Source organism: Wolffia australiana, chromosome 19, assembly GCF_029677425.1.
Source record: "Wolffia australiana isolate 7733 chromosome 19, ASM2967742v1".
NCBI lineage: Eukaryota > Viridiplantae > Streptophyta > Magnoliopsida > Alismatales > Araceae > Wolffia > Wolffia australiana.
This window is the reverse complement of record NC_135853.1, coordinates 636384-654979: the sequence shown is the minus strand read 5'-3', so window position 1 is coordinate 654979 and position 18596 is coordinate 636384. Positions and strand designations below refer to the sequence as shown.

General features: G+C 44.9%; 1 protein-coding gene across 1 annotated transcript; it reads left to right on the top strand.

Moving 5' to 3' along the window:
• Nucleotides 1–5642: 5642 nt before the first annotated feature.
• LOC144715419 (17.8 kDa class I heat shock protein-like) lies at nucleotides 5643–6489 on the top strand. Its single transcript, XM_078590327.1, has one exon. The coding sequence runs from the start codon at nucleotides 5727–5729 to the stop codon at nucleotides 6195–6197; it is 471 nt and encodes a 156-aa protein (XP_078446453.1). The 5' UTR covers nucleotides 5643–5726; the 3' UTR covers nucleotides 6198–6489.
• Nucleotides 6490–18596: the final 12107 nt, after the last annotated feature.

Genomic DNA, 18596 nt, shown 5'->3' with positions numbered 1-18596 from the left:
GATCGCACTTTAGTCATCGGATTCTTCAAACCAATATGTGGATAATGTTGTTTACTGTTAACAACATCCAAATCTTTGAAGAATATTATATCCTTGTTTAATATTGATGCTTCAAAAATTTCATTGTCCTCCATATGAGATAATAGGATTCGTCGTTTAAACGCCGAGTCAATTTTGTCCCATATGGTAGAAAACAAAAAATTTGAAGTGTATATATTAAACGATGAAATAATATATTTAACAAATTCTCTATTTACCTGCAGGCCAATGTATTTCCTCTCCAAATCATTTCAGGATGACAACTTTGACGAATAAATGTATCTTTACAACCATTCCATGCTGGCTATTGAAATCTGATATCCAATTCTGATATCTGATACCGTCATCCATTTCGAGGGATAGAGGCGGATGACGACATCGAGACACATAACGATATCAGATATCGGTACTATAGCAACCGATATCCAATATCGGTATCTGATACCCGGATATCCAGATATCCAATACTGACATTGGATTACGGTATCCTTCCCAATATTGTAATCCGATGTCAGTATTGGGACGGGCAAACACAACCATTAAATGAACACTATCTAGACATCTTTCCTCTCTCTCTTTCTATTATTCATTGATATGAAAATCCTCCCGAATAAAGGAATTCAGTCTTGAGGTAACATTGTGTTTGCTCACCACTGAGCGCAGACGAGGGTAGATTTGGCCAAGCACTTGAGGGCTTCTTTCCTGGTGGCAAAGTTGATGGGTATCTGAAATGTTACAAAGCACTCAATGGAGATCTCTCTGTTTTACCCTAGATAAACTCAACTCTGAGGCAAAACTCGCTTGTCGTATAGCACTCCAGCTGCATCCATCTCCTTTGCACGTTCCATGCTAATGAAGAGGAGTATTTCTTCCAAGCCAAGAGTGATATCTCTCGCTAGGCATATCTGGTAGGCGTGGTCTTCATGTAATATACTATAAATAATAGAAATCTATCCTTTCATCTCCATTTTCTTCTTCTAACTTGCAGATCTGATGGTGTGAAAGCCATTCAATTTGTGTCCTGTTCAATGCTCCCATTCTATACGAAGGTTGTAAAATATCATTTTTCTGAATGCATATGTTGATTATCTTCATTAAGTAAAAAAACAACTAAGCAAAATATAAGTGTTCACTCCTCTTCAAAAAATGGAACGAAATATGTTTTTACATAAAACATGTTTTTTATATCAATGTTAAAGTTTGGGAATTTGAAAACTCTCTGAGATGGTATTTGAAAACTTCTACAATAGGATTGTTGAAATTAAAGTGGTTGCGCATACGTTGATCTAGATGGCATGCAAACCAAGATTATAACATGGATTTCATGGCAGGTGACACCAGCTGTGGTGGACGACGGAGGCTTTGGTGGGCGACGGCAGGTGAGTGCCACTATTGCAGGCGTCAGCACTTGGCAACTGATGGGTGCATCCGGAAATTGTCGAAGTAGTTTTCTCCAATATTTTACTGCCCTTGGCCAAGGACTTCATTGCATCATCTTCCTTGAGCTGTCACCTCTTATACCAAGGATGCATGACCCCATCCTCACAACACAATCATCTTTGTGAACTTCTTGACGCACCCATACTAAGAATATTTAGAATCCCATAGTTAGACACTCGTACGTCATAGTGAAAGTACAACTGTCCATCCATAATATATCTTTGGTTTTAATGAAGTTGGAATTGATTTATGAGGTAAATAATAAAGTCAAACTTGACCTTGTTCTTATGAAATATTTCGTAAAACTTTTAAGTGTATTTACAAATCACATTTCTAGAATTAATGTACACTATAAGCCAAAGTAGATCGCAATGGTTGCTTTATTTTAAAAGTTTCAATTTAACTAAATTGAATGTTCCTTCTTTATAATTATGAAGGTTCATTGAAAAGCACAGCAACATTATAAAAAGAAAAAAATTACCTTGTGTGTGTGCTGGTACCGTATGTAACCTTCACTTTTAAACATACCATAGTGCAAAAGTTACCTTTAATTTATCTCCTTATCCATTGACTTTCAAGTTTGTATTCATGGTAATTTTTCATATTTTTTATTTATTGGATTCCTTTCTGATCCCTTTCAAGTCCAACTATTCTTAATGGCGTATCGCTTCTTTGACACGTCAAGGTTCTGTCAGCTGACTCGTATGTGATTCACCACAGAGGGATCCCTCTGTCCTAGTCATTCACCGCAAGCAATCAGGGAGAATGGAAAAGAAAGAAAAGGATGAAATATTACAAGATAGATCTCATCATCCAATCTTCTGTTAAGAGATTCGATGGTTGAGATCATGTCCATTTAGTTAAAACAACTCGACATGCCATGTGCTTTGGGCCTAGTTGGCTCAAAGCCCAACCATACATTCTTCTTATGTTTCATTAAGTTCACTATTTTTCGGCCCATGATCTGTCTCAGCACTTATCGGCTCGGCCGATGTAGAGCTAAAATAAGCACTAAGATAAAATCCCAGATCAAAAATTGCAAAATCAATGACTACTATATAAATGTCATTCTCCTCTATACATTGAATCAAATATATAATTCTTTTGTGCGTTCGGATGTGTCATCTATGGGCCTTATGGGGGCTGCTGTGTGCCAGTGATGGGTTGTTCCACATGCGGCAGTGTTTGCCAGCTACTGGCCAGCTTAAGTGTTGTGCACCTTACTAGCTAGCGGGCGGGACTTCCGCCAGATACCCACGAAAACCATTATATATATTCTTTTGTCATAACTCTCTCTCTCTTATATTTATGTCTTCAACTTTTACTTGCTCCCTGCAAACGCATAGATTGACATACTAGAGTGAGCATTAATCTCATTAAGATTAACAATGCTTTAAACACATTTTTTCTAATAAATACTTGGACTTGTAAAGTATGTAAAAATTACATTAAAATGCATTATTTTATTACTTCCTCCATTTAGTGCATGAGATAAAAATTGTTGTAAAGTTGAAGTCAATACACAAAAAATGATCCCAAATGACTTTACAATGTGTATAAATGCTTCCCAGATTTTGCGTTTGGTTGCGACGAAGTCAACACAACTTCTGACCAAGTCAACGCACCGGCTTTAGTCACATCTCCACCTACGCACGCCCCGACACGCGTCATGACACGTCATCGACAACTATAGGACCGGCCGGATAACGACCAAGTCGACGCACCGGCATCAATCACGTCTCCACCTATGCACGCCCCGTCACACGTCATGACACGTCGTCAATGTCAGATCAAGAACTGCCCTTTGACGTGACACGATACCACGTCACCCATTGTTATTTTTATTTATATTTCTCGCATTTTCTCTATCCTCCAAGGCCTATATGTATAGGCCAATGTTGCAAGAAACAGTTGGCAAAGTTATATTCAAGAATTGAGTTTTCTCTTCTTGGAGGACTTGCCCTAATCCATCCCTCTTCCCCAGATCGCCGTCGTCGTCGCCGTCGTCCCCGTCACAAGCCGCCAACCGCCACCACACGCCGCCGACCGCCGCCCTCTCTCTCTTTTTCTCTCTGCCTGTTCATGCCTCGCCCTAAGCACCCAGCCATCCTAGAGCTAGGCCGCCTACGCAGGGCTGCCCAGCGCTCAGATCGCTGAGCGCCAGTGCCGGCCGCCCAGCGCCAGGCCACCCTTGCCAGGGCCGCCCAGCGCTTGGCTGCCCAAGCACCAGGCCGGCGACGTTAGGGCTGCCTAGCACTTAGGCCGCCAAGCGCCACGACTGGCTGCCTTGCGCTTAGCCGCCCAATGCCAGGCTGCCCCTATGCAAGCAGCCAAACTGGTCGCCCACGCAGGCCGCCTGCGCCAGCGCCGCCCACGCAGGTCACCCCTGCAAGCGTCGCGCGTGTAGACCGCCTCACCAGTGCCCGCACAGGCACTGCCGCGCAGACCTCCACACCGGGCACCCGCGCAGGCCGTCTGTCATAGGCACCGCTCGCACAAGTGCCGCCTGTGCCTGGTCGTCCACCCCTCTGGCTACTGTCCTTCACCCTCTGGTCTTTCATCATCCTCAGACCGTTCGCCATCACCCGTGCCGAACGCAGATCATGTCTTCTCCAACCCGTCAGCGATACGCCGAGAATTTCCCGCAGCCTCAACACGCACTCCAGTGCTGAGGTATCCCTGAACTCTTTGGTGTCGAGTGTTCATTGTCTAGTGTTCCGCGGGAGGTTCTTCCACCGCCGTCGGATTTTTTTTAGGTTTCCTGAAATTTCCAACGACAAGTGGATTAGGTTTCTCTTGAGTTTTCCTACGAGCGTGAATTCAACGGTATTGATTTTGATGCTTGGCATCATCGCGATGGTTGAAGATAGTACTCCCGCCCTCGACGAGGAAAGGGGCTGCACCATCACTATTTCATCGGATTTAAGTCTTTCGAAATCGATCGTGTGAATTTGTGGTCTGTCTTATCCATCCCCTCTCTAAACCAGCCCAGTATTTAGCCTCACCCGTCGTCCATTCCCCGTCGCCACAATAGTCCCACATCTGTCATCTCCCGTTGTCCTGCATCAGGGTTTATCAATGTCCATGTCAAGCTGCAACATCGTTTTTTGTGGCTGGCTAAAAAATTAGGAAAACATTTCTACCTAGTGGGACCTTGGAGACTAGTATTATTCTGGCGTCAATAGTGCTGCCAAAAGTTGTGCAAAATTGGAAGTTTAGTAGTCCTCCCACAATATACATGACTCCAGATCATAGCCAAAGCCTCTAGCGTTAGATGAAGCATAAACCACAGGTTACAGTCTCGTTTATTTAAAAACAGGATAATCCCTGCATTCAGCTCCATTAGTAATTCTTCCTCACTTGCCCTGTATTCATTAGTTTGATAGTCATCTAGTTAATATCACATTTATTTTCTTTATCTGCCTAAGCGATCTTTTCCTTTGAAAAAATTGAATCTCATTATGAAAATTGAATCTCAGTTCATTTACTTTTATCAAACTTCTATTTCTGAATCTTGCCATTAGTCTTCGGGGATATGTGATACTTTGAGGCTTAATAAATTGAAGGATACATGGCATAATATAGAATTATATGATATAATGTGTAGCAAAAATTTGTGCTTGCATAGTGATGAAAATCACCAACTTGAAATCTTTTTTAAGGTCAGAAATTTATGATATATAATTCTATAGTGAGCACATCTCTTCTCCCACTTATAAATAAAAAAATTAACTTCTATCTAATGTTTAGGTCATCGCATAGAAAATTATGATTATTGGGTGATCCAATTTCTGCAGCGTATGCTGGATTAATTGTAGAGTATGGGCCCAGATACAAAATAAAAATATGAATCACTAGCGATCATAAATTTAACCCCTTATCAAGTAGTAAACAAAGGTGTGGGATTAAGTGATTTATACTTTCAAATATAGATCAATCAGTCTCACTCAATTATTACGAGATGCTATATTATACTATTAAGTAGAATCTGTTTCATAATAAACAAGAAATTAGGGATTCTAGGAACACAAATGGCACTAGACTGGGACCCGCGGTGTAGATCCGGGTCCAGAATGTTCTAGAATGGCTCTCCCGGAAGATCTCAGTCTTTCCGGAATGTTCTAGAGAGGGAACCGTCGATCCTATAAAAGGCGGAGGGTGCAACAGAATTTGAATATCAGCGAGCGAAAGAACTTGCAGAGAAAGCGAGTGAGAACGAGGAAGAAGAAGCAGAAGAAGAATCAAAGATGTCGATCGTGCCGAGCATCTTCGGGCGGCGGAGCAACGTGTTCGATCCGTTCTCGCTGGAGGTGTGGGATCCCTTCTTCGACACCTTACGATCGCTGTCCGAGGCCAAGCCGTCCTCCGAGACGAGCTCCGCCTTCGCGAGCACGAACATCGACTGGAAGGAGACGCCGGAGGCGCACGTCTTCCGCGCGGATCTCCCGGGGGTGAAGAAGGAGGAGGTGAAGGTGGAGGTGGAGGAAGGCCGCGTGCTGCAGATCAGCGGCGAGCGGAGCAGGGAGAAGGAGGAGAAGACGGACCGCTGGCACCGCGTGGAGCGCAGCAGCGGCAAGTTCCTGAGGCGGTTCCGGCTGCCGGAGAACGCGAGGCTGGACCAGGTGAAGGCGGCCATGGAGAACGGCGTGCTCACCGTCACCGTGCCCAAGGAGGAGGCCAAGAAGCCAGAAATCAAGGCCATCCAGATCTCCGGCTGAAAGTTGATTCCCGCACCTTTCCTGCCGCCGGTCTAGTAATAGACGACTGATGGAGTCTCCCTCTTTACCTGGGTTCATCATCCGTAAGTAAAAATCGTGTCCAGTGTCTGGAACCTTTCCCTCCTTTGTCACAGCATAGAATAACAAACAGTTTATCCACCGATGGTTGCCTGATCTTCAGTCTTTCCTTCCACTCCTCTGTTCGTTCTCGGCGCTCGCAGTTGTCTGTTTCCCGTCTGTGCTTATTAGATATATTCTTCCATTTCATGATAAAGCCAGACATTTACTTGAACTTGTTGCAGTGAAAAAGTTACGCGCATGTCTGTGTTTGTTCATGATGATATTTGTATTTAACTGTTGTTTAAAGTTTTCCAAGGCGAACTTCAGTTCTCTTTACAAGTGTACATCCAGAACTAAAAGTTCTGGATGTATTTTAATCTTAGAGATTTATTTTTGGATTATAGCCTTATCAGGTGTTTCATGTTTTCTCATAATTATGCCTCGCTATGAAAATTATGCGTCATTTTATCATCACGTTATGCAGTGTTTATAAAATTCATCAATACCTAAATATAAATGTCAAAAGCATTTGAAATACAATGAAGAATGGCAGCTTAAAAACCCCATGGATTGAGGCCTTAATACGCGCATGGAACTAAATTATATTAGTAAAATTCCCATTAGCAGGACTAGTACTCTAAATTGTGAAGCTAAAAGCAAAGAAGGCTATAGTGGTGAACATAGTGGGAATTATATTACACCGATGAGGCTATGGCCTACATAAGCTTTAACTATTTTTATTTTTTTGAAATAAAAAAAACTAATTAAATGAACCTGGGTGCATATGTAAAACTAATTTCAAAAATGGTATAAATTAAGATTGATAGCTTGTAACCTCCATTGAGTGAAGCATAAACATATTTATATACTACATATATGTATAATATATATTCATATTGACTATGCAAGAATGACATAGATTAAATACTTTTAAACTTAAATTTGTGTCTGTAATATTGTAAATAGTGAACATAAATATGAAGATTAAAATAGTGATAAACAATACAAAACTCTACAGGCCAATTATATTAATTATACATTTATATAGAAGGCTATTAATTTGCGTCAGTATTTTTACTGTCACATTCACCTGCAAAATAATATTATTGTCACTAAATCCTGGAAATTTGTGTTTCAGAACACATTACAGCTTCCTTACTGTTATACATTTCTCAAATGAAGCCACACGGTACAAACCAAAACATCATGAAATGGGACTAAAGACCCTCCTTCTGAAGTTCTATTCTTTGTGCAAAGATGATGCATATATCTTTGTCTGAACGAATAATATTAGATTTTTAAGAAAAAAATAAAATATATGGAGGAATGTAAAAATTGAATATGAGAAATGTTAAGCAACATTACTCATCATTGTCAAAATCCTATTTCTCATGACTAACCTCAATACGTTGTCCATTATTGGCATATAGTGAACACTTCATAGTGACAAGAAGCTCAATGTTTCTTCACTAAGGAACACCATTCTGAATGTGATGATTTCACATGATAAGCCAAAAATAGGGGTGAATTGTCCAATTAAAATACCTTATTGTTGTTAATTTTAGCTTATTCAATAAATTTATAAAACCCTAAGTTAAAATGTAAACTGATAAGTATGGGTATCATCCAAGTAAAGCTAGTAGGGCAATCCAATTAGTGATCTAATTGAATAATTCAACCCTAATTAAAGTTAATTTCACCTTGAATAAAAATAAGATTGCCCTAATTAGATTAAGAATTTAGAAAGGAAGGTAGAATAGATGGGAAGAATGGAAGAATTAGGGATCTCTTAATTGACTTCTTTGATCCAATAGAAAGGATCAAAGGAGTCAAGTACAGGGGTTAAGAAAAAAGTTGATTTTAGTTTGTTTGGGGGAATTGGGTACTCAAATTCACTCACTACTATCTCATAAACACAATCTAATCTTTCTTGGAAATCCAACTCCCTTTTTTTATTTTATTTTATTGTTTTTTTAGTTCTTAAATTGCTAGTGGAAGGGTTAGATAAATTCAATAATCACTCCTCTTAATCCCCGTTAGAGGTTGCACTTCCTGCTCAAGCCTAGCAATTTGTATTTTCAGATTAAGATCAAGAAGAACAACAAACAAACTCACTAATAGATAATCCAGATTACACTAAAATTGAAATACAACTACAATGATGGTTCGGTGCCCAGCTAGTGGTGTCGAATGTCGACGGTATATCAACCCTAAGTGGGTAATGTAACTACAATGCAATGCGTGATGCGCCTAGATATTGTGTGTGCAGGAGCCGATTCACAGGAGGTGCCGCACTTCGAGCTCGACAGAGTCCCTAGATGACGGTAGCAGTGACCTCTTGAACCTCGTCTGAAGGGGATGACAACAACCACGATGCTGAACGAAATCAATCCGTTGGGGCCCACACGTGACGGGCCGTCTCGGCCCGTATCGGTAAGATGCTCAAATCGGTCGTAGTTCACGCTCAACATTCCTCTCTCACCTATATCTAAGCGCGGTGGAGTTGATCGAAAGTATACTGCACACGGCAATTTAACAAGCAGTGGAGAGACGACATACCTCGTCGGCGGGCGAATCGTCGTGCAGGTTGTTCGTCGATTCAGCGACCGGTGCTGGATGCAGTGGGAATGAGCCGGAGAGGATTCGGCGTGCTTGACAGCTGACGACGACGGTCTGAAGCTGGAGCGATGTGCGGAGAGAGATGCACGAGGAGGGGGAGTGATGGAGAACTGTAGTCCACCTGTGCTATCGAGCTAGACGGGCTCGCCTCTAGCGATTGGGGCGGTGTTAGAGGCGCCCAATCACACAGCGGGTAGTGATAACAGCAGAGGGATACGGCCACCTAGCCCTCGACCAGGTGCCGGACGCGGCGGTGGTCGTGCGATCGGTGCTTCGGCCTCCACAGATATTCCGGCTGATAATCTGACAGGTCTCAAAGGATATCCCGGGGACCACAGACCCAATTTCGCATTCGACATTAGTCTGGTCAATGTTGAGGGATCCAGGGATCAGCGATCGAACATCTGCGGAGAGGAATGGGGCCCTTTGGCGATTTCTCAAGCTCCACGGGCACAGACTAGTGGTCGCCGTTGGAGTCAATCCTCTAGCGTCACCCGAGAAGGGTGGATTTGCTGACGGGGCTGGGAGCCAGGTCCCAGGACGAACCGCCGACCTGATCGTAGTTGACGGGTGGTGTTCCTCGTTGGCTGAGACGACATATTCTCATGCTGGCGTCCGCAGTTGGGAAGTCCTCGCCCGGTCTGTCGAACTTCAGGGGATCACAACCCTGGATCAGGGTTGTTACTTGGAGATCTGGGTTGGTCTGTCAAACCGCCGAAATGGCGCCATCGGATGCCGAAAGCAGAACCTTTCGAGGAGTGCCGGAGAGGAGCGCTCCGAAGAGGCAGAACGCCGAGATCCGACAAATGAATCACCGGGGTCATGTACGTGACCAGGGTGTCAACTGATGTCGTAGTTCTAAATCGTCGTACTACCCTGGGCTTCCGTTGGCCTAGTCGGACGGAGCCTTCCTGCCGGCAATCGACGGTAGAAGAGTCCGCGCGCTTAGCAGACTCTTGGGGTGTGCGGCGTCACAGAGGGGAGGGAGAATGAGGAGAATGGAATTCTCAACCCACCCCGGAGTGCGCAGTCTCACTCCTGGGCACCCTTCTTCCTCTCTGGATCTCCTTGCGCTCCCTTTCCTCCTAGCCTTCTCTTCTCCTCTCTTTCTGAACGAGGGGTGAGATCTGAAAGCACGATGATAAACTTCCAGATCTAATGAACGTGGTGTCCATCATGGCCTTATATAGTGCCATGATGGGCCCCTTACAAAGAGTCCAACAAGGAAGGAAGGGGGATGGGGAGACGTGTAGTCCAATAAGAGGGGGGGGGGGAAGAAAAGTGGTCCAAAAAGAGGGGCCCTTATCTAATGTGCCCCCATTACAACAAAATAAAAAGGGGAAATAAAACATAACAAGAAAGAGAAAAGAAAAGGGAGGGGGTCCAAATGACTAAGGAGCCCTCCCATGACGGCGAAGATACGAACGTGGATAAAACGACGGACACGAATACGACGATGGCGACTAGATGAAGGTTGAAAGAAATAAAAACACGATAAATGAGCATAATTCACCCAGGCTGTCGACCCCTGGTGTCTTTGTTGGCGCCTTGTAGTGCCTGTTGACTGGGCACGACGCTGGGCAGTCGACGACGGTGACATCAATTCAGATGACGGCTTCGACAAGTCCAGATGGCGTGCGCCATCACAAAAAACACCTTCTATCCTATAAATAATTTCTAAAATTCTTATCACAACTAGCGATGGATGACATAATAATCACATTGGTCAAGAGAGAAGGGACATAAGAATAAGATTGAGATAACGTAGGGTGAAGCATGGATAGAAAAAAGATGCATATCTTTCTCTCTGACCATCCTAGAGCCATCTGATTGTCCTTCCTCTCCGCTGCCTGAAGGTAAGTTGAGGCACTGATAAAGTATAATTATTTCTTCCATGGGGGAAGAGACTCATCTTCTTTATCATGGCCACTTGAGGCAACATTGAAGTTCCTCTGAAAGGGTAGTATTCATCACACCAACACCAAATATTTGTTATTGAAACTAGGACTTAGATATGACCCTTGTTGAAAAGGGCAAATGAGCGCTCCATGATTGTTTGATATCATCATTGCATACTTTTGAACAACACCAAAGTACCTTATCAATTCCTTTATGATGCAAACCACGTGCACAAGTTTCGATATCTTTGTGCCACTAATAACTTTTGTTGTTCTTTAAAATTAACTAGGTGTCACAAAACTTAGATAACATCTACCTCTCCTCACAAGAGACTCTCATGCCGTTATTGATCCTTGTCCATATTTATTATGCAATCAAATCAATGATATGTCACTTCTTCTGTCCAACATTCAAAATGTCATGTGTACTTTTCTACGGTGTTGGATAGTCCAATAGGATCTGGTATATAGTTATTTTGCTGCATATCTTTGCATGCCTTCATGTACTTCTATCATCACTGAGTCAAACTCCATATAAGTGTGAGTCGGGCGCTCAATTGAGTAACATCATCCCCGTAGATAAAGTGACGATCATGAACACCTACATCATTCTGCATCACCTCAGCCTCACAAATGTTGTCCAAAATTAACATGTTGGCTTTGTAGTCAATATCATATGGAAGATAAATTGCATGTGCACACGGAATCAGAAGGGTGTGTAATATCACTAGGATGGGAAATGACCTCGGGGTGGCTTGGGAAATGATTTTCATCACATGGACAACAAATAGAATATGCATGTCTACTATGAAATTCTCCTCTTCTATCCTAAGCTATTTCCTAGCCAACTGTTGAGGCTTGTGTATAAATAAGGTACCAACATACAATGAAAATGGGTTATCCTTCTCAGGGTAAAATTGAGAAAAATTATGAGCGATTCCTAGCTACAATATTTAGTTTCAGGCCGAAGTTTATTTACTCATATTCTCACTATTGTGCTGTCCTACAAGTTTTTGAAATTGAAGCTGACATTCACATAATTTCGAGTTTTTATAAGTATATGTGTCTAGAAAGCCAATTAGATGTTCTAAATCTTATTCTGTGTACAATACTACACTATATTAATTATATTGCATATGGAATGCTTCTAACTCAAGTCCAGAAATACATAAATTGACTGGGTGAATTATAATGAGGTCATAATTTGATGGGCCTTAGTCTTTAAAAATGTATCCTCAATAGTTTTGTTAAAAGACTAATCAAGAAGGACAATGAAGTATCAGAAATAATAATACTTTCTACTCTTTCTCATCTAATCAGTATATCAGAAACATCTGAATATATCTAGTCTCCAGCCATTTGAGTGAATACACTAATGATAGTTCGTACGCTCGTGTTCGATGTATTGATCCGTATGAATCTATGATCCCAAGATGTGAGACATATTCTGATGTCTCATGGATGGATGATCGTGCTTTGACTATGACCTTCTAGTTCCTATTCAAGGTTTCTAAAAGTGGTATCTCTGGTGAAAAGAGATGTTAAAATATTTGGGCCCTGGTTATAAGAGGCGACATCCTAAGGAAGTTGATGGGATGAAGGCATTGGCCAAGGCAATGGAATATTTCAGAAGAGTTCTTGATGACACCCAAATGCATCAATTCTTGATTGCACCACATAAGAGTTTTACCAGTCTATATATGAATCGTGCTGCCCTAACACGTTTGTCATTAGGAAAAGTGAAAAAGGTTGGAATCTCGTGGCATGATGCATGGCAACGCAGAGTTATGACACACAATAACTGAATTGTAAAATATACTATTTATATTTTCTTCTACGCAGGTACATGTGGCATTCTCAAAGCGCACGACTGCCAAAGTTGAGACAATTAGACCGATGATTAATATCCTAAAATTGGACAGCTTGACTGAAAATGAAAGAAGAGGAAGCGTTAGCACTGATTATGAATAGAGAGAAGAAAATTCTCGTACTTTCAAGTGCGTTATCTGACAATCCATAGGTCTGATTACGCTGAAATTTTCAGGGATGCTTTGTCTTCACCCCCTCTTTTCATCCATACCCTTTGATCCTAGTCAAAATCATCCTTAAACTTGATTCCTACTCGTGTAGGCTGACTGAAAGATAGTGAGTTTTTGAGATCCATCAAGTGTACTCTTAATGTTTTGGGCGTGTGAAAAGAAATGACAGAGAAGAAGGGAAGCTCACCTGCACTCGCAAATTACCATGATTCTCACAGAATGTAAGGATCTATAGTAAAATTGTTCTTTCTTGACATTTGTCAGTAGCCTAGGTTGCTTTCACTACACACCTCACCATTCCATCGCCTCCATATGTTCTCCAAATCATGTCTTACCACTTTCACATCATTGTTTTATCATTAACTTAATCTTCAGTTATCGAATTTGAATCATTCTTTATTCCATTTGTGTCACTCTTCATGTCCTCATTATGTCTTTCTCACATTCACTCAACCTTCTTAAACCAAAATTTTCCCTATTTACTAAGTACTCTCCGCAACTTGAAATCACTTTCTTGCCTTGTATGTTCTCATCACTTGATTTTGTATTTAGTAGTTATCTCTTATCATCTCAATAATCATGATATTTTGAAAATTATATATTTAATCATCGTTCCTTGTGGGCACAATTTGTAATCATCACTAGGTAAATTACTAAGTGAGTACAGGTTTACATTTTTATTAAATAATATCAAAATTACAAATGACAAGTTCAAAACACTAAAATTGTGATAGCCCGTGTGATCAAAGAAAATGCTAACGTTGTGGGCATTCCCTCTGACTAGGGGATTAGTTCCACCTTCAACATCAGCGACCTAGCCCCGTATTGTCCCATGCCCGAGAGTTTGAGGGACCTAGAGCCTCACACCCCCATTGGCCTGCCGATTGATGTGAGTGAGGGACCTCACTCTTCACCACCAATTTTACCCACTTCCGTACCATCCCCACCGAGGCATGAGCATATCGAGTTTGTATTGCTAGAACTAATTAACGTTGTAGGGGACAAGGTGGATCACAAGTTCTTGGTTCATTGGCAGGGACAACCGTCGAGTGAGGACGCATGGATTTCGGAGGAAGATTTACGGCGGCTGCGCTTGGCGCTCATCCAACCTTTGGACGAGATCATCGGCTCAAACTCGCCAGAGCCGAGTTCCTCCCTCCCGGGGAGGACGATGGAGGACCATCCACCAGCCGAAGCACAAGATCGGCCCGTTGCAACCTGCAAGCAACCACGTCGTGAAGCTCGAGCCCACGCGAAAGACGCAGAGTTCAAGTATACGGCTTGAGGGGGGGGGGGAGTTTCCCGTACCATTTTCATTACCGTGTTTTCGAGGGCCTCCGTGTTTTGGCCCCTCTATCATATTTCAAAACCCTGTTAGTTTTATGGCTTGATTACGGGTTTTCTCCCCCTAATTAGAGCCAACCCCTAGTCCTCCACTCTCCCCCTATAAAAGGAGAAGAGATGCCCTAGAGGAAAGGAGAGAAGTTTTTTTTTGAATTGAACTATCATTTTGAAGAATGTTGTGAGCCCATCTGTAGGTCGTGGAGAAGAAGAAGAAGCCCTGCCGGCTGCCACCCTTGGAGAAGGGAGACGGCACTACCCGCCAGCGCCCTACACCCTGCCTACAACAACCGCGCACTACCGCCGCGCCCCGCGCGCCGCTTGCAGTGCGCGCACGCCTCCCGCAGCGGCCTCGCGCTGCTCGCCTCGACGAGCGCCGCCCACCCGCAGTGGCCTCGTGCTGCTCGCCTCTCCCGCGCGCCGCCCACAACGCGCGCGCGCAGCCTGCAGCGACCTCGCGCTGCCCGCCAGGCCACGTGCCACAACACGCAGTGGCCTCGCGCTGCTCGCCTCGCCCGCACGCCGCCAACAACGGGCGCGTGCCACCCGCGGTGACCTCGCGCTGCCCGCCGCATCTGTACGCCGACTCAACGCTTGCGCGCAGCCCGCCACGCCCGCACGCTGACCCCATGCCCGTGAGTTGCCGCAGCGCCGCCTGCCGCCTCCTCGCCCGTGCGCCACCCTGATCCGCCGGCGCCCCCGGTGCCATCGACCCTGCCCGTGTCCGGTTAGCGACGCCCATTCGCCGTCAGCGGCATCGCCCCCTGACAGTCCCCTACGCGCCTCCCGCCCCGCTAGTACGCCGCCCGCCCGCTATGCTCGCGCACTGCTGTCCACGCTAGAACATCCCCGGCTCCCGCTGGTGCTCCTGTGCAACCCCGCCCCTTCCTGCGCGCTGCCAGTTGCGCCCGCCCCGCCCGCAACGATCGCACGCCGCTCGCAGCGCCTAACCGTTGCCGCACCGGTGTCCCTCTCATGCTCCCCACATACTCTGGGACGCCAGCAGTTTGCCCAGCGTTCCGAACGCAGCACCGCCGACCTCCTCGAAAGACTCTCTGCGCAGTCATCGCCTCTCACTCGCCATCTCCACGGCCCAACGCCCGCCAGCCACGGCTTTCAGTTCACCGCAGCCTTCCGGACTACGGTCCCGCAGGTCAATTCCTACGCCCCTTTGAGTATCATTACCTCTTCCAATATATATTTGTGTGCTCCTCCGCCGAGGATTATATGTCATAAACCGTTCCTACCGTGGGATTGGGGAGAGTTCCTTCTATTCCCACCACCCCTCTCTCTAGCCCGGGAATTTACAGTCAGATCAAGGATACCCGCATCGTCGGTGTTCATCGTTATCTATCGGGTCATTGGGAGTCCGATCGTACGCGGCACGTACGGATCCCTGCCAGGCCCTCGCCTCACTCGACTGCAGAATTGTGCTTCTCGTTATCTCTCAAACTGCATCGTCTCATCATTTCGTAACTGATTTCGTGTTGATTAACCCCATGCCGTGTGTTGCAATGCGCGCCGTCGATCCCGGCCATCCGTGTTGCATTAGTACTCTAAAGGAAATAATATTGATAATGATTAAAAGATAAGTACACCAAATGTAAAATATATTGATAAATTTAAGGTCATGCAAGTAATCCTAAGGCTTGACACGTGAAAGATACCTTGTATATGAAAGATTGTGTTTTGTCAGCGACTTGTGAGTCATTAATTATTAGCTCAGATACAACCAAATATTAGAGTTGTGGTTTAGAAAGTGCAGTATCCGCTATTATCAATTTAATTTCCACAATTTCTCATTGCATTTAATTCAAATTAAATCCCACAACTATATAGGACTGGCATATAACTCATGTATCCCAAGCATTTATTCTGAATAAAATGCGTCCATTTTTCCTACGACCATGTGTCCTTGCAGATTAGAAAAAACACATCTCGGTACATTATTAGCCCATTATGGCATCACCATTTGGTGCATCAAATCATGGATAACTCTTCATGATTGATCATTGTACAATAAAGGGGGCGGTGACTCATGGTGGAATCAAAATAAATACAAATCCAGAAAACACCTTGATGGCGCACGCCATCAAGGATCGTCAACGATGCCGTTCGCGCCACCCGCCATCTTCATCGAAGACCGGGTGAAAGAAATGTTCGATTATCATTTTTTATTTTCATCGTTTCTTATCATGTTTTGTGTTTTGTTCGTGTTCATCACCTCATTTTTGTCGCTCCGCGACGCCTCTCTATGCCCGTCGTTATCGTCACGTGGAGGGATCCTTAGCCAATTTGGAACCCTTCCCTTGTGCCCTTTTATTTCTTTCCTTTTCCTTGTTTCAATTTCCCTTCAACTTTGTAATGAGGGAGCCCAATTTATAAGGGCCCCCTTGATGGACCTCATCTTCCCTTTTGTTGGTCCATTTTCGGGGCCCAAACCTCTCTCCTATATAAAGGAAGAGGGGGGCGCCCTAAAAATCAGACCAGGAAGAAGAACGACATGTTATTATCTCTCTTGGTCTCACTGTTTAGAAAAATACAAAAAAAAAGGAGAAAAGGAAGAAAACGAAAGAATGAGAAGAGAGGGGAGCGAATGGGCGTAACGGACGGGGTCAGGTTCGCGCCCGTTCTGTCCTGCCGGTGCGCCCGTTCTAGGACTCCGTTCGGAGCCCTATGCGGCCACCGCCGCGGGCGCGTTGCCACCGCGCTGCCTCGCGGCTGTCGGCGGGCTGCCCCAGACCAGTGGGCGCCGCCATAAGCGGCGCCGCGTTGCTAGAGACTGGCGCCTCTGCCAGCCGCGACCCCGCCATGACCGCGGGCGCTCCCGCTAGTCACGTCGCTAGTCACGGGCGTGGGCGCAAGCCGCGGGCGCTCCCGCTAGCAACGGGCACCGCCATGACCAGCGGGCGCCGCCTCTAATAGCGGGCACTGCCCAGCAGTAGGCGCCGCATAGCTGCCCGACTGGCCGCAATCGCGAGAGCGGCCGCAGTCGCCCCAGCTGACTGCAGGCGTCGGGCGCCGCCGCAACAATTGGAGCAGCCGCAGCCCCTAGGTCGGCTGCAACCGCCGACGACGGACGCCGCCACCGGGCTACGCCGTTGCCCCCTATGCCGCCACCTCACTGGGTACCGACGCCGGACATCTCCACCGCGCCCTACACCCCCACCGATCGTCGCCGACCTGCGACGCCTCGACGAACGACACCCTGGATGTCATTCCTCACCCCCTCCAAGAGGTCGTCGCCCCGAGCGCCGGACGTCCTCAACGAGTCTTCCGCCGACCTTTACGAATACCTCCAGCTACTTCGCCTGTCAAGTCGCTGTGATCTCTCGGCAACTCTCCGCCCCACCCGCTCCGAATCGCCGCTGACCGTCGACGATGCTACACTAAGAGCCACCGCCGACAAGGTACGCTGTCCTCTCCTATCGCTCGTTTATTTACCTCTTGCAGTATATCCTCGTCTTGACTCCACCACGCTCGAGCTAGGTAGGTGAGAGAGGACGAGTTGAGAGAACTACGGTCAACTGAGTGTCTTACCAGTACGGACGAGTATGTCCGTTACGTGCGAGCCCTACGGATAGATTCCGTTCGGCCGTAGATGCCTTCGTCGCTCCGACGAGGTTTGAGAGGCCACCGTCGCCGTCACCCGGCGCCCCCATCCAAGCTTGGAGCTCGGTGCCTCCCTCGAGTAGGAGCCTGCACGTACGACACGCAGGACATTCATTTGATCATCGTACTTCCCTCGACCGGTTAGGGTTTGATCTGTCAGACGACGACACTGTCGACATTCGATACCATCATCCCTTATCGGCACTGAACCATCATATTCAGTGTCGGCCAGACGACACCCTAAACGACGTCCAACATCACACCTCAATTTTTTTAATTTAGAAAAATAAAAAATATGTTTCTGAACTAAAATGTATATCTTTGACAAGTATATTATCAATTTTAAAAAAATATATTTTAAATTATTAGGACTTACAAAAAATGTTTTGTGTAAAAACAAGATACAAGATCTGATCTGTTGGCCCAATAGAGAAGGTTATGGGAAGCTCAAATGCTTTTTCTCAAAATTGATTACTTTTCTAATAATTAATAGGGTTAGGTGGCTAGAAATATTTCCAATGCATATATCTTATATTTAAGTGTATAGAAACAATTAGATATTTTTCTAAAAGTTATGAACATGTAGATAAATAATTGTTGGAAATTTAGATACTTAGAAAATTAAATACATGCATTTCTCTTGGAATGCACGAAACCTCCATCTAGTATAATTTTAATTTATTATGTTCTTGATATTACCATAAGTCGTTTAGATTCCCCTCAGAATGGTGGATATTTATGGTTGATCAACCAAATTTGAGGTTTAAAATATTAAGATTTACTTACCTAAAAAATCTGACATGAGGGAGGGGGGTGCGAATCGGACTAAA